At 39.2% G+C, this 24,723-nt stretch overlaps 1 protein-coding gene across 1 annotated transcript in view; it reads right to left on the bottom strand.

Annotated features, from left to right (window-relative positions):
* Positions 1-24,723, bottom strand: part of MYO1D (myosin ID) — a 399,069-nt gene that overhangs the window by 198,408 nt on the left and 175,938 nt on the right. The window contains exons 16-17 of the mRNA XM_044675574.1: positions 17,944-18,110; positions 2,156-2,363 (exon numbers count right to left, since the gene is read on the bottom strand). Of these exons, the coding sequence (XP_044531509.1) occupies positions 2,156-2,363; positions 17,944-18,110 (375 nt within the window). The remainder of the gene's footprint in view (positions 1-2,155; positions 2,364-17,943; positions 18,111-24,723) is intronic.

Genomic DNA, 24,723 nt, shown 5'->3' with positions numbered 1-24,723 from the left:
CTTCCTTCCTTCCTTCCTTCCTTCCTTCCTTCCTTCCTTCCCCCCCTTTCTTTCTGCATTATACCTTTTGCTACTACCTTTGCTTTTTTGAAGGATGGGGTCTAGACCTATGATTCATTTGGTATGAAGATTCCTTACACTGACAGAAGCAGTGGATCTTCAACTCTATGGTCTTACATGATTGCCTGGGACATGGAGCCATCAAGTCATTTGCCGATGACCATATGGCTAGCACACACCTGAGTCAAAAATTGAACTCTGGTCTTCCTGATGCCAAGGCTGGCCCTTTATCCCATTGTCAGATGGAATCCTTGCAGTCTATCAGAAGCTTTTGAGCCCTGTTTATTTAATTATGGCAGTCTTCAAGACAAAGACAAAACAAAACACAGGAAAAAGAACCTTTTCTTGGGAAAACATAATGATTCATTTTTCAGGGAGAGCTAGATGACTTAGTGGAATAGAAAATCAGGCCTAGAGATAGGAGATCTTGAGTTCAAATCTGGCCTCAAACACTTCCTAGCTGTGCTATGCTAGGCAAGTCAGTTAATCCCTATTGCCTAGCCCTTATTGCTCTTCTGCCTTCATACCAATACTTAGTATTGATTCTAAGATGGAAGGTAGGGGTTTAAAAAAAAAGATCCATTTTGTAACAAAAAGGAGAGCCATAATGCCTGTAGGGAAGAGAATTATGGGAGAAAAATTTTAAACAGCTACCTAAGTCTTTGAGGGTGGAGAGTTATTATAAATATTCTAAACAACTGACTGGCATTGCCACTCATTAGGAAAGAAAAAAACTCAGAGAATAAATCACAAATAAATAGCAAAATAAAAACTTAATTTAATTTAACACAGTTCAATTTAATAATTAAATTGAAAGTTCTCAAGGAAGCGGTTGTTTTATCAAGCAACCAATGAGCCAGAATTTATTAAGTAGATACTCTGTGGCAGGCTCTATGATAGAGAAACAAACACAAAAATAAATCAGCAAACATTCATTAGTATAGGTTCATATAGTACAGGTGGTCCAATGGATAGAATACTTGGCCTGGAGTCAGGAAGATCTGAGTTTAATCTGGTCTCCAACACTTACTAGCTGGAAGACCCTGGGCTTAACCTTTATTTGCCTTAGTTCCTTATCTGTAAAATGGGGACACACTGAAAAAGAAAATGGCAAACCGGTATCTTTACCAAGAAAACCCTAGAAAGTCCCTGGGGTTATGCAGAATCAGACATGATTAAATAAATGAATATGCCAGGCACTGGGCTGGGGACAGAAAGATAAATGTAAAAATAGTGCCTGCCTTTGAGGACATTATCTTCTATCTGGACAGAGAGTGAGAAAGACTTGAGTTCAAATATAGTCTCAGTCACTTACTTGTTGTATACTCCAAGCAAGTCACTGTTTGCCTCAGTTTTCTCAAATGTAAAATGGGATGTTAAAAGCACCTAACTCTGAGAGTTGTTGTGAGGATAGAATGAAATAACTCATCTAAAATTGTAATATACTCAGCACAGTTCCTGGCACACAGTAAATGCTATATGTCATTATATACCATATATTTTATATTATAGTAATATATTATTATTATTATTATTATTATCATTATATGGAAGTATATGCAAAATGGTTACAAGCTGACTTTGGGAGGTAATGCTGGCAACTACAGGAACCAGGAAGGGGCTCATACAGAAGATGGCACTTGAAGAAATTAAAAGGAAATTAATTTTGCTTTATGATTTGTGAATTGCTTACCATTCCTTCAGAAGGCATCCCCTCCAGTTACTTCAAAACTCAGTTAAAATGCCAGCTCTTAAGTAAAGCCTTTCCTGAGCCCTTCCTCAAGCTCTTAGTGTCTCTTCCCATCCGTTTGTCTGTGTAACTCTAACATCTAACATTATATCAGGTCCATAGACAGTGGTTACTATTGGACAACAGAAGACTAGAGGATCACAGAATTTCAGACCAGAAGAGACCATGGAGATCATTTAGTTCAGCTCTTTCCTTTTAAAGACGAGAAAAACAGTCTAGGCAAGGGAGGCACTTTGTGGTATTTCAAATTTCATCTAAACAATCAATAATTTAGGAAGAGAGCCACAAAACATGGTAATGGATATTAAAACAGGCATTCTGTTTAAATGCGGAATGCAAAATTACCTTTTGTAGAAAGAGAACGATCCTTACAAGCATCTGGGAATGGAGTTCTTCCAAGGTAAAAAGTGTCCTGGGAGTCCGGATAAAAATTTTGGTCTTTCCATAAGCCACATCATCCTGGAAACCACAGCCCTCAATTAGTTTTTTCACAGCTTGCTTGTCTGAAGGGAGGTCATGATTGGGCCAAGTAAATTCAGAGATCATCTTGTACCTGGGTAAACAATAAGCATTTATGTTATCGAAGAATCTCTTGATGCTGTGAAACTTATTTTTGCCCTGTTGATGAATCTGGAAGAGTTAAAAAATGCCATTAGTATTCCTCATCTGAAATGAGTTAGGGATAAGAAGTCTCAAAGCCTTCTTAAGAAATGATCTTTAAAAAAAAAAGTTGGAATGGACTCCAATGTAGATGGTGCCACTGAAGCAAAGAAAGTAACACGAGCAAGTATAAGTAGAGAATAGTGAGAACCTAGTTAATTGGAAAGAAAACCGAGCAGGCATGGAGAGCTAGTTTTAAGTAATGGTTGTCAAACTTTTTTTTTCAAAGTTCAATTTGATGAAGATAGAAGTCTCTAGTGACTGTCTACTCTTGTCATCTACTTGGCACTGAAAAGCCACTTTCTATTCCCTACCAGGGGGCAGGAATTTTCACTCTGTTCTTGGTGATACAATACCTTATAATTTCCAGCTGAAGAGAAATGGGCAGGAAGATGAGTGGACTTGAGTAGGGACTTGAATCAGGTGGAAGAAAAAGACAGGAAAGGTTTCCAACAAGGTTTCTGTGACAATATTCCAACTCTGTCTCTTTCTGATTAAGGAAATCATTCCAAGAATGGGGGATGGTCAGGCAAAAGGCAGGGTGATGAGAGATGAAGTTCCATGTGTGAGCAGCAGAGAACAGCTCAATTTGGCTAGACTGTAGAATGGCAGGGGGCTTAGTGTAGGACAAGGCTGAAAAGACAGGTTTTGATCAAGTTTTAAGAGACTTTTACAAGCCAAAGAAAGGGGTCTGTATTTTATTTTAGAGGCAACGGGAATTTATTAAACTTAACATTTATCAGAGGAAGGCTCTCTAGCCTTCTATAGCTTACTAATGGAATAATTAGCCTGTAGAGGAAGTTTTTCAGGAAAATAACATCTTTGGGTCCTCAGAAGACTATCAAAAGAGTCTTCTAAAAAATGAAACCGCTTAATGTATTTCATTCCAGTGATTGCTTGAATATAAACCAAACAGCACAGGGATTTTATATGATCTTGAGAAGTTTAAAGGAAATCAAGGCATATGTGCTAGGAAGTTATGAAAAAAAGGAATACTACTTTGGATATATTTATATATAGGGGTTTAGACGGAATTAAAGAGGGAGATAGCTCTACTAGCTAAGAACCTAAAAGAGAGAAAAGGCAGAATGAGGTAATGTTCTGTAAGAAGGCTGGACTCAGAGACGAGGGAACCTGGGCTCTAATGCTCCTTTTCTACTTCTGTGATTTCAGCAAGGTACCTTCTTTGTAAAATGAAAAGTTGTATCAGATGATACCCAATGTCTGTTTTAGCTCTGAATTCTCTAGCAACAAAGGTTTTATTGAGTCATAAAATTTGACAAATTGGAAGATATTTCAAAAGTGAACCAGTCCAATTCCTGTCTGAAGCATGAATACTCCAGTTATCCAGTCTTCACACCAAGTCTTTCACAAATAAAGAACTTACTACCCACTGAGGCAGCCAATTCCATTTAAGGATAATTCTAATTTTTTCCCCTTATATTGAGTAAAAATCTTACTATTTCCATCGATTACTCCTAGTTTTACTGTCTGAGTCCAAGCAGTATTAGACTACTCCTATTTTCTTATAATAAGTCTTCAAGTATATAACCACCATGTTTCCCTTAAGTTCTTTCTTCATTAGGTTAAGTGTATTTTGTTCCTTCAACCCAAGTACCTGTGGTATATTTTCTAAACAAACCCCTCAAGATTCGGGCACTTTTTTCAGGACCCACTCCAACTAGTCAACGACCCTTCTAAGACGTGGCACTCAGAAGTAAATATTACACTGCAAATGTGGTCTGGACAGAGCAGAGTGGTGGAATTATCAACTCTTGCATAGCCATGAGCATTTTGGGGAGTTTTCTTGACAAAGGTACTGTAATGGTTTGCCATTTCCTTCTCCAACTCACTTTACAAATGAGGAAACTGAGGTAAACAGAGTTAAGTGACTTGTCCAGGGTTACATAACTAGTAATTATCTGAGGTCAGATTTGAACTCCTGAAGATAAGTTCCTAATTCCAAGTACAGTACTCTATCCACTGTGCCACCATATCACTGGTCTAATACTTGATACTGCTACTCTTTCTTTCCTGATTTCTGTGGTGCTGTTCTCTTGGACTTTTCTTTTCTTTCTGAATACTTTCTCCATCTGCTTCAATGATCCACTTTATTCCTCCTACCTATCAAGAACAATTGTGCTCCAAGGCTTTCTCAGTTCATGGCCTCCTACACTGTCTTTTCTATACTCTGATTTTAGCAATCATATCTATTCCCATGATTATAATAATCATCTCTATGCAATCTCCCTAATATTAATATAAATATATTACTAATAGGAATATATATTTTCTCTGATTTCTCTTCTAAATTTCAGTCTATATCCAGGGGTTGTTAAACATTTCCATATTGATCTCACATGGGTACTTCAAACTCAACATGTCTAAAATTGATCATATCATCTTTCTCTTCCCAAAATGTGCTCCTTCTGTCAACTTTGCCTCTCAAGAGTTTGGCGTTACCTAATCTTCCCATTTCCACACTCCCCCCACCTCTGTTTGACGTCCCCCCAGCTAAATAGTTGCCAAGTTGGGGAATGGCTGAACAAGTTGTGGTATATGATGGTGATGGAATACTGTTGTGCTATAAGGAATGTTGAACTGCTTGATTTCCATACGAGCTGGAAAGACCTCCATGAACTGATGTGGAGCAAAATGAGCAGAACCAGGAGAACATTGTACACAGTAACTGAAACATTATGGGATGATCATCTATAATCAATTTTGCTACTAGTAGCAATGCAAAGATCCAGGGCAACCATGAGGGACATATTAGAAAGAATGCTAGTTGTTGGGATAGAAACGAAGGAAAACATTTGATTTATCACTTGTATAGATGAGTAAAGGATTTGGGGGTTTGGTTTTTAAAAGATTATTTTATTACAAAAATGAATAATATGGAAATAAGTACTTAGTGATAATACATGTATAACCCAGTGGAATTGCTTGTCGACTTTGAGAGGGGTGGGGGAAAGGGGAGGTAAAGAATGTGAATCATGTAACCATGGAAAATACTTAAATTAAAAAAAAAAACAACTAAATAGTTGCCAAGTCCTATCTGTATAATATCTCTCCCATTCATCTCCTCTTTAGCTCAGGGCCCTCATTATCTTTCAACTGGATGATCCTAAGGGCTTCTTAATCAGTATACCTGCAACCAATCTCTACCCTCTTGAATCCATCCTTTGCACAGCTGCCAAATTAATTTCTCTAATGAAGAGCTCTCACCATGTCACTCACACTTCAGATTTTTAGTGGTCGCCTATTGTTGACAGTGTAAAATACTAATTCCTTACCCTGATGCTAATGACCCTCTGCAATTTGTCTTTGACTTTCAAGTCTTCCCCCAACTCCCATCCCACACTGCTCCTTTCCACATACCCTTCATTCTAGGCAAACAAGTACTTGTGGTTTCCCAATTTCATTCTCCTCTCTTCTCCTTCCTCAAATTGACACAACCCATCCTTCCCAAGCTCTGAATTTCTTCCTTCTATATCTGGTTGTTGAAGCCTCTCTTTCCTTTCTTTTCCTTTTCCTTTTTCCTTTTTTTCCCCTTTCTTTCCCTTTCCTTTCCTTTCCTTTCCTTTCCTTTCCTTTCCTTTCCTTTCCTTTCCTTTCCTTTCCTTTCCTTTCCCCTCACCTTCTGTTTTAGAATCAATATTGGTTTCAAGATAGAAGAGCAGGAAGGTTAGGCAATAAGGGTTAAGTGACTTGCTTGCCCAGGGTCACACAACTAGGAAGTACCTGAGACCAGATTTGAATCCAGGACCTCCCATCTCTAGGCCTCCCTCACAATCTACTGATCTACTTCGCTGCCCCCAAAGCCCTTTTTTTTTTTACTGATCCAGCTCAGATACTACCTTCTCTACAAGGTCTTCCCTGATTATCCTTTATTTCCTTCCTTCCCTTGCACCGAGTTAAACCCTCCCTCTTTAAAATTTTCTTGTCTGTTTGGATCCTTATTTTCCCTATTGTAAGTCCTCTAGAAGGTAAATGAAGAAACTGAGGCAAACAGAGGTTAAATGTGTTGGCCTGGGTCATGTAGCTAGTGAGTGTCTGAGGCCATATTTGAATCCAAATCTTCCTGTCTCTAAGCCCACTGTTCTATCCACTGCACCACCTAGTTGCCTTCTATCATACCTTCTATCATGTACTGTGTACATGTATTATCCTACCCAAACCCTCCTCCAGATGGAGTTTCTTGAAAAGAAGGACAGTGATAATGTTCAGCTTTGTTCTTATTGCCAATACCGAATGGAATGTTCTGCTCCGTATATATTTAATATTTCTTAAATTAAACTGATGAATGTATCCTGACATCTGGCAGCCCCCACACTGATTAAATCACAGGTTAGTTGGCTCCCTTCTTCCCTAAAAAGAATTCCCTTGAACTTTTTTGTTTGCTGTGTCATACTGTGGAACCATACTGAGCTGTGGTTCACTAAAACTTCTAGTTATTTCTCATATCCACTGTGGCCTAGCTCTATGCTGGCATGTATAGAATCCCAGTGCCATCTGGTCCAACCTGTATCTGAATAAGGAGGGGGGAATCTGCCCATCCTGCCAAAACTCCTCCACTCTCTTCTCTAGGTGTCTACATCCATTATTCAAGAGATCCTGTTAATAATGGGCTCTAAAATTTTTCCAAGAATAGAAGTCAAGCTTCTTGGACTGTGGTTCGCCAACTTTGGTCTCTTCTATTTTTTGAAAACTGGGAATATTTGTCTTTCTCCTGTCTTGCATTGTCCTCAACTGCCCTCCATGAACTCTGTTCAAAAATAGTGATTCCACAGTTATAGCCAGCAGTACTTTCAGTACCCTGTAGGTATTGAACTCATCAAGGACAACTAAGTATTCTCTCACCAGTTGTTATTATTCTGTTGTTTCAGTCATGTTAGACTTGGGGTTTCCTTGGCAAAGACATTGGAGTGGTTTTCCATTTCCTTCTCCAGCTCATTTTACAGTTGAGGAAACTGAAGCTGACAGTTAAGTGCCTTGCTCAGGGTCACACAACTAGTACATGTCAGAGGCTAGATTTGAACTGAGTCTTTCTGACTCCAGGTCTGGAATTCTGTCCACTGTGTCACCCAGCTGTCTGTTCTCTAACACCCATTTTATATTGGGGTTCAACTTCCTCTTTGTCCTTTTAGTTCCCCTATTTCAATTCAAACATCATCCTCCTGGGCTGAGCAAAAAATCCCCTGCTAGCTAAAGCTGAAAAGGAGCAACACCTTCTCCCAATTGCCCAAGAGGATGGTTCCAAAGGCCTGGGGCAGCAGTTCTAGCCATTCTTTTGTCCTTTTTATTCCACTAGAGCTTAAGTCTCACCTTTTCGTTTTCCTTCACTTTCTCCAAGAGCCTCAACTCATTCTGAGCTCTAGCCACTCTCTCTTAACACTGTCCTTTGAGAACCATACCAAGTTTTTGCACTTATCCTCCATTATCTAATTCCATCTCCATATTCCACATGACTTTTTAATACCTAAGTTGGTCATTGAGATCCCTGGGCATTCCCATCATTTTCTTTACGCAATTATTCCTTCTCTCCTCATCTGAATGATTTCTTTGTGTCTTTGAATTTCATTTATCAGTAATCATCGGCTCTTGAGTTTTTACTTTCTCTAAGTCTTACCTGTTCTGCTTCCCCCATTTCCAGTCTTACACTTTACACCCTTATCCCTTTCCCCACCACATACTCTTGAGTGACACCAGCCTCTTGGCTTTTCCAAGAACAAGAACAATCCATCTCTTGACTTGAGGCAAGACTTAAGCCTTTCCCCTGACATATCTGGAATGCTTTCCCTATTCATCTCAGCTTCCTGACATCCCTGGCCTCCTTTAAGTTCCAGAAAAACTCACCATCTACAGGATATCTTTTCCAAACCCTCTTAATTCCAGTACCTTCCCTTTGTTGATTATTCCCTATTTATCTTGTTGTTTGCCTTTTCTATTTGAAGAAGACCAAAGCATCATGGGACTGATGTCTTAAACTTGTGAATAAGTTGGATTTAAGTGAGGCAAGGTTGCCCAAAGTTATCAGTCCCATTTTCTCTTGCAGAGTTATCAACGTCCAGAGGTAAGACAAAAGTCAGAATGATTGGCAATAGCTCAAGGTTGCAGTGGATGACCTTGGCTTCTTAGACTTCTTGCCAAGCACTAAGCACTCAAATTGTTCTACTCTGCCCATTCTTTTAGGGGAAGTCTTCACAGGCTTGGAGTTTGAGACCAGTCAAACCTTCGGAGTGGTTTAGCCCATCTGCCTAGATGGTTTTTATCAAGGTGTAGCCATTGTATGTGCTATGGCTTCTTGGAGCCACAGGGGAGAGGGAAGAGTATTTATCCTGTATATAGCTTGCTATTACTTATTGCTTGTATGTGGTCTCCTTTGCCAGACTGTAAATATCTGGAGGCTGAGGACTATCTTTTGCTTCATTTGTATCCCTAGCACAGTGCCAGGCACATAGTAGGAATTTTTTTTTAAATTAAAAAAAATTTTTTTTAAACCCTTACCTTCTGTCTTAGAATCAATACTGTCTAATAGTTCCAAAGTGGAAGAAGGGTAAAGGCTAGGCAATAGGGGTTAAATGACTTGCCCAGGATCATACAGCTAGGAAGTGTCTGAGGTCATATTTGAACCCAGGACTTCCTGTCTCTGGGTCTGACTCTCAATCCACTGAGCCACTTAGCTGCCCCTTGTGGTAGGAATTTAACAAATGTTTATTGACTGACTATTGTAATAAGTAGATAATGTGGCTGATAACAGGGGAGCTGATGGTACAAGTGTGTCACCTGGGCCTGAGAGCCAGTAACTTCAGTAGCAGGTGATTTGAGACTGTCAGGGATGTGTAGCCTGAGCTGTGGTGCCCAGTCAGTCTCCCTGCTATCTGTAGGCTCCTTTAAGGTGGAGAGTGAGGAGCCCCTCCCTGATGGAGTGAAAGCAGAACTCAACAAGAAGTGAAGCTCACACACTTCCTGAATAAAGTGGATGCTTGCCCAGTACTTCCTTTAGAGTCAAGTGGTTGCTCTTCTCCCCTTTCCTCTGCCCTTAGCCCAAGATGATGTTATAATAACCGAAGAAGTTCACAGTTTCAGGCTAAGAGTTTATTTATTTATTTATTTTTTTAACCCTTGTACTTTCGGTGTATTGTCTCATAGGTGGAAGAGTGGTAAGGGTGGGCAATGGGGGTCAAGTGACTTGCCCAGGGTCACACAGCTGGGAAGTGGCTGAGGCCGGGTTTGAACCCAGGACCTCCTATCTCTAGGCCTGACTCTCACTCCACTGAGCTACCCAGCTGCCCCCCTAAGAGTTTATTTTAACATGGAAGGGAAAACTGAGGTAAGAGGATTTAGGGCTCTTGAGAGACTGTTGCTAGGGGCGACTGGCAAGTGTTGGCTATGGACCTAGAAGGTAAGTCCAGGCTGAGGGAACCAGCCCTCAGCCAGAGATAGTTTAACACTGCCCTGATGTTGTTTGGTCCACCAGCTGGACAGATAAATTGATGAATTGGTTTGAGGGTGTCCCTGTTGCTAGGCTGCCCTAATCTAAATCCTGCCCACGATCCACAACCCAACCTCTCTTCAACCTCCCGGGGTCCCCAAGGGGAAGTCAGGGGTAGCTGAGTGTCTGGGTGAGGTCAAGGAAATCAGAACCCCCAGGTTGGTTCTGCAGGGGTTTTTATAGTCCCTGCTCAAACTGTCAGCTCCTGGGGCTAGCACCTGCTGGGCCAGAGTTCCATTCTCCTAACTGACAGGATTGCCTAGGGTAATTTTGCAAATGCAAGAGATCTTGCATAAATCCTGCATTATGCTATCTCATGTTATACTTTCCCCTATATATGTCTTATTGTACTTCAACTCTTCTCCATTAGGCTATAGTAGTTTTGGGGAACCTTTAAGGAGTTCGAGTTCCCAGAGGGCAAATTCAAGCTGTCGGTGAGCCTCTGAATTAAGGGAGAGAGCTGAGGGAGAAAGTGCTTGCTTTGGGCAGCTGGACAGAGGAGTGGGGCATGCAAAAATGTCCGTGGGTGCTGGGAAGAAGGGGAATGAAGCAGCTCCCTGAGTGGCTGCTCTCTGCATGCATAGCATACCTTCACCAATGCGGGGCTATAGGAATAGATTGTAAGATATTAGCTCCATTGCTGCCATTGATAGCTGGCATTTATATGGCACTTTAATATTTATGAAGCAGTTTACATTCATTATTCTCAATTGAACCTCATGACCAGGCATGGATGTTACAGGTGGGTTGAAAACATTACAGATAATACTTTATTAGGGAGTACAAAGAGCACTATGAGGAAATACCTCAAGGATTCCAGTTCTACAACAAAGTCTTAGAGAATTGCACTAAGGAATTAATTAATAATGCCTAAGGTCATAGAACCATTAACACGAAAGAGGCTGGGCTCTGAAACCCTCCATGGCTCCCAAGGCCAGTTCTCCATCTGCCATATACATTTCATGATACAAATTTGACTGCAGAAAAACAGCCTGTTAAGTGAATTTTTATAAACACAATCATTTTAAATTTTGTATTGCAATTAATTATGATATAAAACAAAGTATTCTGTTGTAATGTAAATAATTCTATTTCATAGTTAGCCAATAAGCATTGATTAAGCCCTTACTAGGTGCCAGGTACTGTGCTAAATGTGGAGATACACAGAAAAAGCCCCCAAAGCTTCTGCCCTCAATAAATGGACAGTTTAATGGTGAAGACGTAAATAAATGGGTATGAACAAGATATATTGAGAGCAGACAGAAGGTAATCTGAAAGGGAAGGCATAATAGCTGGGGGGGGGGCGGGGTGGCGATTAGAAAAAGCCTTCCAGAGATGGTGTGGTTTGAGCTGAGTCTTGAAGGAAGCCATGGGAGCCAGCAGGCAGAAGTGATGAGGGAGGGCATTTCACGCTGAGATGAGAGCCAATGATGAAGTGTTGTGGGTGAGAAACAGTAAGAGGGCCTGTGGCATGGAATTGTTGAGTTTGTGGAGGGAAGTCAAGTGTAAGAACACTGATTGGAAAGATACAAGGGTCCAGGTTGAGAAAGGATTTAAATGTTACACAGAGAACTGTGTATTTGGTTGTATGGAAGTACTAGAGTCCATTTGGAAGTTTTTTTTTTAGACAGGGTTGGACCTCTATTCTTGGAAAATCAGTTTGGCAGCTGAATGGAAAACGAAATGGAGTGGTGACAGACTTCAGGCAGGGAAGGACAGTTCCGTGATTTAGTGAATAGAGAGCCAGGCCTGGAATCAGGAATCTGGGAACCAATATTCAGTATTGATCTTAAGACAGAAGGTAAGGGTTTTATTAAAAAAAAAAAAAGGGAAGGGCACTGCAATAGTTCAGGTGTGAGGTAATGAAGTCTTGAACTATGGTGAAAGATGAGGCAGTTGAGAGAAAGGGAGAAATACAAGAGATAAATCCTATTTTCTTGATACAGAACATATTGTGCAGTGTTAGGACGGAATACCTTAAAACAAATATTGTGCCCCATAGCCCTCTCTTAAAAGGAAAAATAGAGAGGATAGACAATTTTAGGGATCTAGTCCAAACCACTTCACAGGTGAGAAAGGATGAAAAAAAAACCAAGCAGAAAGAACAGTAGACTATGGATCAGAAGCTCTGGATTCCAGTTCTGACTTTGTTATTTATCAGTTGATCTCTGTTTAGGGCCCAAGTTTCTTTTCAAAAAATGGGGCGAATACCTTGCTGACCTGCCAGGGTTGTTGTGAAGATCAAATAAAATTAATTCATCTGAAACTGCTTAAACTGATAGCCAAAAAGATGTTTTTCTGCAAATTCCCCCCTTATGTGCTTCTGGGGAGTCATCCAATTGTATCATTTATTTTCTGGCATCTTTATTAAAGGCAGCTGCAGGTAACATATTAGTCAGAATTGTTTTTAAGGCTCCCTAGATCAAGCTAAGCTTTTAAATGGTCTATAAAATACACCAAATCTGAATTTTTCTACTGATGAATAAAAACCCAATAAGATATGGAAAAAAAGAATAATAGCCTCAAATCACACAAGAAAATAAACATCAGATTTCTTGGAAAAATTAGCTATATTTGAGAATTAGTGAATGGGCAACAGTAAACAAGGGGCTGATGCATTTTAAGGATAAAACAATTATATATCTGCATTTTTCACTACAACTTAATTAGCAAATTTGTTTTATAATGAGATAAAGAGTCAGAAGTTTGAACTCTTCCTATTTTGAAGTCCATGATACAAAAAGTGAAGTTTATTTCTTCAGGAAAGGAATAAAGCTATATGGTTTCAAGGTAGAAGATCGGGAAGGACTAGGTAGACTATAGGGGTTACTGGGATTGCCCAGGGTCAGCTAGCTAGGAAGTGTCTGAGACCAGGACCTCTCATCTCAAGACCTGGCTCGGGCCAACTTGTTGCCATAACTCAATTTTTTAAAAAGGAGAACCAATCTGATTTACTACAAATTGCTAAATTCCACTTAACCACAAATAAAAGGAAGAGTTTATAAAGCTGATTATGCCTTCAATGTCTTCCTTGTCTATTGTTAACATGTCTTCCCATTTTAAGAAATAAACAAGTTTCCAGGAAACTTGCTCTCCTCTCAAGTTCTTCTTCCATTTCTTTTTTCTTCCCCCATGTACTCTGGCTTCTGTGGAACTGTTCTCAGGTCAATAATGACCGTTTAATCATTTAAACCATCTCTCACTGCTCCTCCTTGATTCCCCCATAAGGTTGACACTGATAAGCACAATGGTAGGGAGCTCTTTTCTCTTGGCTTCACTGACCCGGCAAATTCCTAGTTTTTTATCTCTGAAAGATAATGGTACCCTCAGGATTAACATGAACATTCAGAATAATATCTGGTATTTATAGAGCACTTTTAAGTTTGCAAAGCACTTTACAGCTCATTTCAATCAATCACTCCATCGTTAAACATTTATTATACACTTACTATGTGCCAAACATTATGCTAAGTGCTGGGGATACACAACCAAAAAGCAAAATCTAATGGTCTCAAGAAGCTTCCAATCTAACCTGCAAACAAATATAGACAAAGCAAGCTAAATCCAGAATAATACATAGGAGAGAATTAACAGAGAGAAGGGACTAGAATTTAGAGGGATTGAAAAAGGCTTCCTAGATTTTAGTTGGGACTTAAAGGAAGCCAGGGAAGTGCTTCCTGCTAGGCAAGGAGGAATAGAGGAATATTTCAGGTATAGGGGACAGTCAAATAGCATGCCCAGAGCCAAGAAACGTTGTTTCTTGAAAGTGGAAGAGCCAGGAGGCCAGTGCCACCAGATTGCAGAGTCTGTGATTGGCATAATGTGTAAGAAGACTGGAAAGGTAGGAGGGGGTTAGATTCTGAAGGGCCTTCAATGGCAAACAGAGAACTTTGTATTTGATCTTGGAGGCTATCGGGAGCTTTATTGGGCTTATTGGAGTTTATTGAGTAGGATTGGAGGTGACATAATCAGACCTGTGCTTTGGGAAAGTTATTTTGGGGTGCTGCATGAAGGAAAGGTTAGAGAAGGGGAGAGATATGAGGCAGGCAGACCCCAAGCCCCCACCACCCCGGGGAGGCTATTACAACAGTCCAGGAATGAGGTGATGAAGGCTTGTATTAGAATACAGCAATGTCAGAGGAGAAAAGTGGGCACATCCTAGAGATATTCCAAAGACAAAATTGATGGACCTTGGCAATGGATTGGATATGGGGGTGGGGGAGGGAAGGCAATGAGAGTAGTGAGGAGTCAAGGATGACTGATTCTCACAACAACCCTGGGAAGCAGGTGCCATTATTATCCCTATTTTACAGATGATTAAAATTGAGGCAAACAGAGGTTAAATGATTTGCAAGGGCTACACAGCTAATAAGTGCCTGAAGCTGGATTGGAATGCAGGTCTTCCTAACTCCCAGTCCAGCACTCTACTGGGAGAGGGGAAGACAATGAATTCTGTTTTGGACATGCTGAAATTGAGATTCTTTGGGATGTTAAAATTTGAGACTGATGCCGTTGGAGACACAGGATTGTAGCTCAGGAGAGTATAGGACTGGCTATGGAGATATGAGAGTAATCTACATAGAGATGACAACTGAACCCCCAGGAGTTGATAAAATCACTGAGAGAGGGTATGGAGCAGGGGTTCCTGACCTTTTAAGCTAATGGATCCTTTGGCAGTTTCATGAAGCCTGTGGAGCCCTTCCCAGAATGGTGTTTAATGCATACAATAAAATACACAGGATGATGGGAAATTATATGTTGAAATAAGTTATTCAAATATTATTTAAAAAGATTCCATTTAAGACCCCAGATTAAGAATGTATGTTTAGAGAACAGCAGAATAATAAAGAATGTAATAAATTATAAATAATCATTATATGTTATATACTATAGCATTATAAATAAATAGAGAATAACTTTAGTTGAGAAATGAGGTCAAAAGCCAGATTGTACAAGGAAGAAGCTGAGAAGTGAATGAGAGCAGGGGAAGTGGAGGTAATGAACACAGGCAGCTTTTTTCCCCCAAGAAATTTATCTGTAAAAGGGAAAAGAGATAAAATGATAGGTGATAGTTGATGATAGAGGTAGAGGTGATAATAGGACTGGGCGAGGAGAAGAGCTCATAACTAATCTGGAATGGAGCAATTTCTTTAGTGCTGATGGGAAACGGAAGACAGATTCCAAGTACACAAGGAGTGTTAGTGGATCATGAAGGAGAGGCAGTGACTGTAGACTATTCTTTCTGGAAAGAGGCAAAGGTCTGGCATACACGAGCATATTAGCAAAACTGGATCACAGCAACATGAATTTATATTGTAGCCTTCCCTCAAGGGGCTCAAGTAGAGTGAAACAAAAGCATATACTCAGACTACACGTGTTCCTGCAAACCTACAGGGACTAATCTTTTAACCCAAAGAGAATCTGATACAGAGAGTGGTCAAAATGACTTTCTGAAATCTACATAAAAATAGAAGTCAAATTCATTCTGTTCCCTTAGTTTAGTAGTCAGTGTTAGGCTAGTAGTTTATTACTTTCCAATTTGGTTACAGTAAAAGTTCCCATTTCAGAAAATGCTGTGGTTAATGCTAGATTTAATGTCCGAGGGTACATACCTTCTAAGAGTTTGAGCAAAAGCAATCTTATTACAAAAATAGAATAACAGAAACCAAAATCCTATACTAAAATAATTTAATTCACAAGGATAAGAAATTTTAAAAAATCCTATATAACTATAATAGTATTATGCTGAACCCCCTCCATCCCCATCCATCAGCATGGATAGAAGACTAGACAGATGACAGCGTCAGACATGGGAACCAAATGTTAAGATTCATACGAAGAGACGCACAAACAATGGCACATTAAGAAAGGGCAAGGGCAACGGTAAAATTAAATTTAAAAAACCAAGTAAGAAACAGTATATAAAACAGAAACAAAAGTCAATATTTAAGAAACATTAAGGGCAGCAATGGTTCAAGCAAGTTGGAAAGATCTTTAGACATATTGTAAAAATTGGATACACGGATGCTACCATATTACTCTTAAAGGTTTTCCATTTATCTAACAAATCAATGCAAAGTCACTCTTCTCTCCTTCCCTAAGGCAAAGAGCATGACCCCAGCACCTTAGCAAATCACATCCTGCATGGTACTGCTAATTATAAAGCTGAACTCAGAATCAATCTGCCATTTGACAGCATCTTTTCCTCCCTGAAAGACCTCAGAAGCTTTCAAGGTCACTGGTACATTAAAAATCCCTATCTGTGTCTCTCCATAAAAGACATGAAGATAAAGGAAAGTGACAAGTAGAAACCTGGGCTTAAACCGATAATCCTTAATAAAAGTCTGCACAACTTGAGACAAGAAATGACTGTAAAATATTCGTGTGAGCAAAGAGAAAGATACTTCTTTTGGCACCAGTGACTGTTGGTCTAATGGACCCCTCACTTCCATTCCACCCTCCCCCCCGACTTTCAATTAAAGTATATGTCTCTGAATGGAGTGGGATTGCAAAGAGAAAAATACTGAAGGACATAATGAATCAGTAATGTGACTGATTTCCATTTCACGTGTGGCTTGAGGAATCAGTTTTGTTACTTTCTGGTGACATGTAATTTAAAGCAGAAACCGAACCCGTCTACCATAGGAAACTGGTTTTTCCCAGAAGCATATTTCTATTCAAAATAGATGGTTTGGGTGGATAGGTTACATGGCAAAATACTGAGTCAAATTGCTTATTTAAATAAATAATGATAATAATATATGGGGTGCTTTTTTGGCCTTTCCAATTTCATGGTTACTGCCTGGGTCTCACTAATCCCCATTTCCTAAATCACTTCTCTAACAGCAAATGAACAACAGTTCATTTTCCTCTTAACATAATAGCAAATCTAAAGTTCGAAGGCAAAGGGAAGTCAAAGAAATGGCTGACTGAGTACATTTATATAGTTTGTAATTCACTATCACTGGTCTTGCTCTTTTTATTCATGCTGACTCTCTCTTTTCCCATCTTCCTTACATACTTTTTCTTGACTTACTCTCTAGCCTCAGAGGTAGAGCCTTGCATGATGTCATTCTGAACACATATTCCCCATCTCCAGTTTGACCCAGGAAATGCTCTGATCCATTTCCCACTCAACTCATGGCAGTATTTAACCTCTAGCCATTTTCTTTTCTTGTTAAAAACCCTTTTTGTCTATCTTAGAATTGATACAAATATTGATTCTAAGACAGAAGAGGGGAAAGGGATGGCAGTTGAGGTTAAGTGACTTGCACAGGGTCATTCAGCTAGGAAGCATCTATGACCAGATTTGAACACCCAGGTCCTCCTGACTCCAGGCCTGGTACTCTACCCACTATGCTACCTAGATGCCCCTGTTCATTTTTCAACAAGTTGCAGTTAGAACATACAAATAAACATCTTTGCACTGGATATGGAGAACTGGATATAAATCTTATTCTTATAATTTGTTGTATTTGCAAAGCAAAGCAAGTAGATTGTTCTTGCTATAAAATCTCAAGAAGGAGGCCAAATCAAAATCAATTTTAAAAGTTAAAATATGATTCTAACCAGGAAAACTGACAGTTTAAAGACAAGGATCCTAAAAAACCCAACATACCTTTGTATTCTTAGCTTTATATTTTATTTAGCTTAAAAATCTTCATTTAATGATGAGATTTATATTTTAAATACTCTTTAAATTAAATATTTTAAAAGTTTAAGTGAAATATTTTAAAATATTCTTGGGCTTCTGAAAGAATCTCTTTCTTTATCTGCTGTCCCTTGAAAAAGTGAATGTTAAAGACCTCATCTCCTTTCCCCCAAAAAGGATTCACTGTTTTCCAAAACTCATTTATGCCAACAGATGAGAGACATCTATCTCAGGTTTTAGATCTACTCATTGTTTTCATCATTTGAAATATGAATGGTAGGAAAATTATCTTGTTTGCAAGGTAATTTGAAGATCCTTGCTCACCTGTGAAGAAACTTCTCATAGGTCTGACGGTAAGCAAATCCTGCCCGCCGCACCCTCACGTTTTCCAGTAGCCCAAGATATTCCACTTGATGCCGGCACCGCTCTTCATCAAACAGCTGAGGGGACTTTTTGTCGTTTGGTTTAATGCAACGCACATAATATGGTTCCTAAGGAGATAATAATTACATAGAATAAATTTCACTTGAGAATAAGTCCAAGTCAAGGCAACAATCACATAACTAGTCCTGATTATTTTGGGTTCCCTTTACTAAACAGAAACCAATGAAGATATTAAAAATAACTTGAGAGGGTGGCTAGGTGCCTCAGGGGTTTGAGAGCCAGACCTAGGGACAGGAGGTTGTAGGTTTACATCTGACCTCAGATACTTCCTAGCTGGGTGACCCTAGGCAAGTCACTTAACCCCTATTGTCTAGCCTTCTGCCTTGGAATCAATACACACTGTTGATTCTAAGATGGAAGGTAAGGGTTTGAAAAAAAAAAATAAAGTAACTTGAAGGGCTCTTCACATTGCTTACTGGCACATATATGACTTTTCTGTCTCTCACCCATCTGCTGTGAGATTAGAGTGGATAAAATCATGGTCACCAACAGAGGACAAGACAGTTAGTGTAAGTTGTTTCCTGCTACCATGTAACCTATAGTCTATTACACACATTTTGCAATCTGCCTAAGCCATGTGAGATCCTTGCCCTTGAATTTGATGTTTTCCTCCTTCTATATTTCTCCTCACCTGCTTCTTCAAAAGACTTCCATCTACCATACATTTCCTTTATCTGACACTCTTCTGAGACCTTCGTGTACAAAGACGGTTATGGTAGAAAATAAAAAAAATGTTTTTAACACAGAATGACTGGCACTGATGAGGATTTGTGAATTTTACCCCCTTTAACACTTTTCATTAAATAGAATTCACTGGAAACAGATTAGGAAAGCACTTTACAAATAGCTTTAAAAGCTCAAGTTAAAATCGTGTTTCTTAAAATGGAATTCTGTGTGTAATTATTAAATATCACTGAGGCACTATTAGTCACTGATGGTCATCCCTTATTAAGAAGCAGAAACTCTTTCTTGCTCTTCAGGAGAGGCATTGTAAAACAATGAAAATACAATGTGCTTAATAAAAATATTTTCCATTTAACCAGTTTCCTATCAATTCATGTGTTTTGCTTTTTTTTAAATTTAGAAATAAGCATTCTAATCAAGCCTAATACAATAAAAATTCTACATATTATGGACAATGATGAATGTTAAATAGAAGCCACAGTAATATTTTGAAAAAAAAACTCGAATCTCCTGATCTTTACCCTATTTTGCCCTTAGCTCATCCTTCTAAAAGTCATTTCAAGTCAGTCAAAAAGCATTTATTAAGAACCTACCACATGCCAAGCACTGTGCCAAGCTCTGTGGGAATTCCCAGTTTAATGGGGGACACAACATACAAACAAGGCTGTATAAACAAGATATGGACAGGATCAATTGAAAATAGTCAACAGAGGGAAGCCACTAGGATTAAGGAAGATTCAGAAAGGCTTCCTATAGATAGTGGGATTTTGGCTGGGTCTTGAAGGAAGCCAGGAAAGAGAGAGGTGGAGGCAGAGAATTCTAGGCATGGGGATAGCCAATGAAAATACTCCAGGTCAGAGATGGAATGTCTTGTGTGAGGAAGAGCAAAGAGACTAGGGTCACTGGATAAGAGAGTGCATGGAAAAGTAAGGTTAAGAAGACTGGAAAGGAAGGAAGGGCCAGGTTAAAATGGCTTTAAAAGCTAAACAGAGAGATTTTTTATTTGATCCTGGAGGCAACAGGAAGTCACTGAATTAACTGCCTGGAGGCGCAGGGTGACATGGTCAGACTGTGCTTTAGGAAGATCACTTTGACAGTTGGAAGGAGAATGGACCTGGAGTGGAGACAAGTGAGGCAGAGAGCCTGATTATCAGGGTATTGATAATCCAGGTGGGACTGGATAATGGCCAGCTTTAGGGTGGAGCCAGTGTATGAAAAATGCAGTGTAATATGCATACTTCATGTGAGATTGTAGCAAATATACTAAGATATTAGAGAATGGGACTACCTTAATTTACCTTGCTTTGAACAGTACCAAGGCACAGAGCCATGTGTGAATGTCCACTTACATTCATTCATTCATTCATATGAGGACTTACTGTATGCATGGGTTTATATTAGGCATTTGAAAGTAGACATGATAAATAAGCCTGTCTGTTACCTGCAGCTTATCGCTATCCTTCCTCAAATGGGGCATGCAAATGAAGATGATGCTCTAGGTATGGTATGATTAGGCTAGAGTACAACAGCATTATCATTTTTTTAGATTTGAACACTATGGCTTTTGCAATCTAACCTAAAATTGCATATCATGCTAAACACAAAAATAAATGTATGAATTTTTAAAAAGCAATTGGTTTTGGACAGTGTGGTAGAGTGGAAAAAACTCTGATGCCAATTAGAGGACCTGACTTCAAATCCCACCACTGACATGTACTACCTTTATGACTCTGAACAATTTAGTTCATCTCTGTGAGCCTCCATTTCCTCCTGTATAAAGTGAATGGGTTAGACTATATTGTCTGTGTGGTTCCTTTTGGCTTTAGATGTCTGGTTCAAAATATCCTAAAAATAATCTAGCAGAGTGTTTAAAATGATTAGTGACTGTCCTTTTAGAAGGAATTTAATGAAGATGTCTGGAGTTGAATCCTGAAAGATGGAATAACTCATATTTCAGAGAATTACAAACTCTTAGATTTCAGGAAGGAATCTCAGACGTTATTGAGTGTAATCTGCACCCAGAAAGAAATCTGTTCTACCAAACACCTCACAAATGGTCATCTAGCTTTGCTTGGACACCTCCAATGAGGGGGAACTCACAACTTCTTTATGCCACTCATTCCTTTTAGTCAGCTCTGACTTTTTTTTAATCCTTACCTTCTGTCTTAGAATCAATATTGAATATTGTTTCTAAGGCAGAAGAGCAGGAAGGGCTAGGCAGTTGGACTTAAGTGATTTGTCCAGGGTCATACAGTTAGGAAGTGGCCAAGTCCAGATTTGAACCCACATCCTCTTGAGTCCAGACCGTCTGATCTATCTGTGGTGCTAGCTGCCCCTCAGTTCTCACTGTTAGGGCATTTTTCTTTGTAGTGAGTGGTAAATCCTCTCTTCAGTTTTTGCACATCACTCTTAGTTGTGTCCTTTGAGGACAATCAGGACAAATTAAACCACTCTTCTATATGACAGACCTTCATCAATTTGAAGAAGACTATTAAGTTTCCATCCAACTCTTCCTTTTCCAGGCTTACTATCCCACAGTTCTTTCAACCGACCGACCCTTTGCCAAGTCTTGGACACGGCAAATGTTTAGGCAATTTTTGCCAATTAATTGGTTGAATCGATACTTCACTGCTCCAGTCACCTTCTCCAGACATTCTTCAGTTTGTCATTGTCCTCATTTGTTACAATAACTGTCTTTAAGCATTTAAAGGGCTGGCCTGTTGAAGAGGGATTTGATTTATTTTGTATGGCCTCAGAGGACAGAATTGGGCAGTCAGCAGAATCGAATGGGTAAAAGTTGCAAAGAGAACATCCTCACAATTAGAGCTGTCCTAAGTGGAATGAGGGAGTTTCCTACTTGAGTGAAATCCCAGTTCTAGGTCCTATTTCTATCCTCACTCTTATCCCTACCCCTTAGAAAAGATGAAATCTAAGTCAGAAAGGAGAAGTAGCTAGGTAGCTCAGTGGATTGAGAGCCAGATCTAGAGACAGGAGGTCCTAGGTTCAAATCTTGCCTCAGACACTTCACAGTTATGTGATACTGGGCAAGTCACTTAACCCCCATTGCGTAGCCCTTATTCTTCTATCTTGGAAAAAAATACACATGATTAATTCTAAGACAGAAGGCAAGGGTTTAAAAAAAAAAGTGATTTGCCCTTTTTCTCTGATTTGTGGTGATCAGAGCTAGTTCTCAGGTTTCTCTCGACTCTCAGATCAGCACCCTTGTTATTATATGACAATAGAATAATATAGCAGCTGTAACCCTGGGTGGTTTGGGGAAGGAGAAGAGAGATTTAATTGCAAATAGGGAGAAGAGCATAAATCAAGACCCAGCAGTGGAAACTAACAAGTTGTAATTGAAGGACACCATAAAAACCTGTAAAGGAATGGAAAAGCTTGATTGGAAAGTAACAAGAAGGGTGGTAGCTATATAAGAAGAAAACATGAAGATAAAGATTATGATTTTTACACATTATCCAATCAAGAATAGATTGTTTTCATGGGGAATAATAGGACGTAAATTATATTTGAGAAACATAATCTTGCTGGCTATGTACTAGAATAATGTCTTAGAAAGTCTAGAGGCAGAGATAAGCGAACAGGCTTTTTTTTAAAACTCAGGTGTGAGACGAGGAGAGCTTGGATGAGGAGACAATGTTAAAATGGGGGAAAAACAGTATGTTGAGGAAGAATACAAAAAAATTGGGGCTCTTATTAGATTGGGATTAAAGATGAGGAAAGTCCAAGATAACCTTCAAGTTTAGGAATTTGAGAAGCAGGAGGATATTGGTAGCACTGAGGCTAATGGGAAGGAGCAGGGGCTGATGACCTTGGAAATAGGAGAAAGAACATTGGTTTTCAGTATTGTTTTCCATGGTTTGCAAAACCTTGAAGAGATGTCATAGGGGCAGTTGGGAATTTATATGTAACTGGAAAGATAGTGAGTTTTAACTTGGTGAGGAAGGCTTAAGAACTATAACCATGAAAGGAGCAATAGAATTTCCTAGAGAAATGGGCACATGGGAGTAGAGGACCTTCACATGTGTCTAGGATAAGATGGTTTTATATTAAGTACATAGTGATGCTTTTATATGAAATTAGAATTTCTCCTTTGAATTCCATTGCTTTTTGGGCAATAATGCAAAATGGTAGTCTACTAAAACATGATTCTTGTTTCTATTTTAGACATTAGACAAATGAAACCATTTGGAAGACTGAATGTTACATTTCAACAATAAGTAGAAGAATGTCTGCCCCTGGTCTAAATGCTAAATTTATTCTTTAGCTCTATGAAGAATACTGTATCAAACCATGTTGTTGGTCAGTCATTTTTCAGTTCTGTCTGACTCTTCATGACCCCATTTGGGGTTTTATTAGCAATGATACTGGAGTGGTTGCCATTTCCTCCTGAAAGACTAAAAGTTACAGAGAAGGTGCCGACCCATATTGGTAGAGGGAGTTTCCCCATCTAAGAGTTTCCCATAACCAATGAATTCACAGGTTGAGTCCATATCCTTATTTATACATATAGGCAAATACAATTTTTTATCAGAAATAACTACTCACTTGTTTCTCATTCGGTTATTCTAGTTGTGGTCATTAACTGTAGGGAAACTCTAATATAAAATTTGTTAAATGGAATATGAGGGGAAAATTGTATTTTTGTACAAAAACCTTACTAAATGTTCACAATAAAACCATTCCAAGCTATTCTTCTGGACACTCCCAGAGGCTCCTTCCTTTTTTTCTAGAAAACTCATCTACTCCTAATGGTTTGAGTTCTTGCCTTTTCATTGTTCACAAGTATTTATTTGGAGCCTACTTGTGCATGATGGTGTGCTGTGATAACTAGGCTCTTATAATAAAGACACAATAACAAGTACTAAAAGGTAATAGATTTGAGACAACAATAAAAAGGAAACTGATATAAAATTAACAGTATTTCAAGGGGCCAAGGATAAGAGTTTATAAATGAGGCTGAGCAGGGGACTTAAGTTCAGAAAGAACAGACTCAGAAGAGTTATCAGCTATTCTTTTCACGAGTCCCAGAAGTCTTCATGGATGGATTTTCAGGAGATATTTAAGTGATGGAAGAGGGGCAGGTGTGCAGTTATGGATGAAGGGGAGTAGAGAATGATGTATGGAGAAAAAGGACATTGTAAGCATGCTGTGAATTGGGAAAATCCTTGATCCCAAGAGCAAAATAAACCTAAGGGAAATTTTTGCAGCTCTGCCTAGGGGGTACCAAGAAATCAGGCAAATGAGGGAAGACTAGGGTATCCCAGGTGTGAAAAGCTTTTGTGTATGGATCTTTGGATTCTGGAAGACTTTATTTCACTTGCCAGTATAATAAGCTGGTTCTAAAACCTTTTAGTGAGTTTAACAACTTTTTTTGAGGCAGCATGGTATAATAGAGAGTTGGCTTCAGCACTAAGAATACTTGAGCTCAATTCTTGCTTCTGCCCCATATTGGCTGTGTGACCCAGGACACATGACTTAAATTCTCAGTGTTCTAGACAGCTCTTTAAAATTAGAAATTGCAGAAAAGGTCCCATCCTGCATAGATATAGGAAATTCTCTCACCCAGGAGCTTGATATACCAACAAAACCATGGGCTTATTCCCTGCCTCTAACCCTAATAATTTGAACTTAAGGGATAACTTGTGTTTGAGGATGGAATATCACCTCTGTATACTACTTGCTTAACTTGTTTTTGATTTGGTAAAGTCTTTTTAGTTGTTTGGCATTCTCTGCACGTCTGAACAAACCACTCAAACAAAACCCATCACTAAGTACATGTCTATTTGTATTCATGAGGGCCACACATGCCTTCTACCTCACCCTAACTGGGGGCTAAAGCAGGATGTCATTATGGAGCAGTGAATTTTGTACAACTGTTACTGTGTTTGCTGGTTAAAAGGATTTCAACCTCTAATACAGTCAAGAGATTACAATCTCTCAGCTCAGAGCATTACA

This window comes from Gracilinanus agilis, chromosome 4 (assembly GCF_016433145.1).
Source record: "Gracilinanus agilis isolate LMUSP501 chromosome 4, AgileGrace, whole genome shotgun sequence".
Classification (NCBI taxonomy): Eukaryota; Metazoa; Chordata; class Mammalia; order Didelphimorphia; family Didelphidae; genus Gracilinanus; species Gracilinanus agilis.
This window is presented reverse-complemented; position numbering and strand designations above follow the sequence as displayed.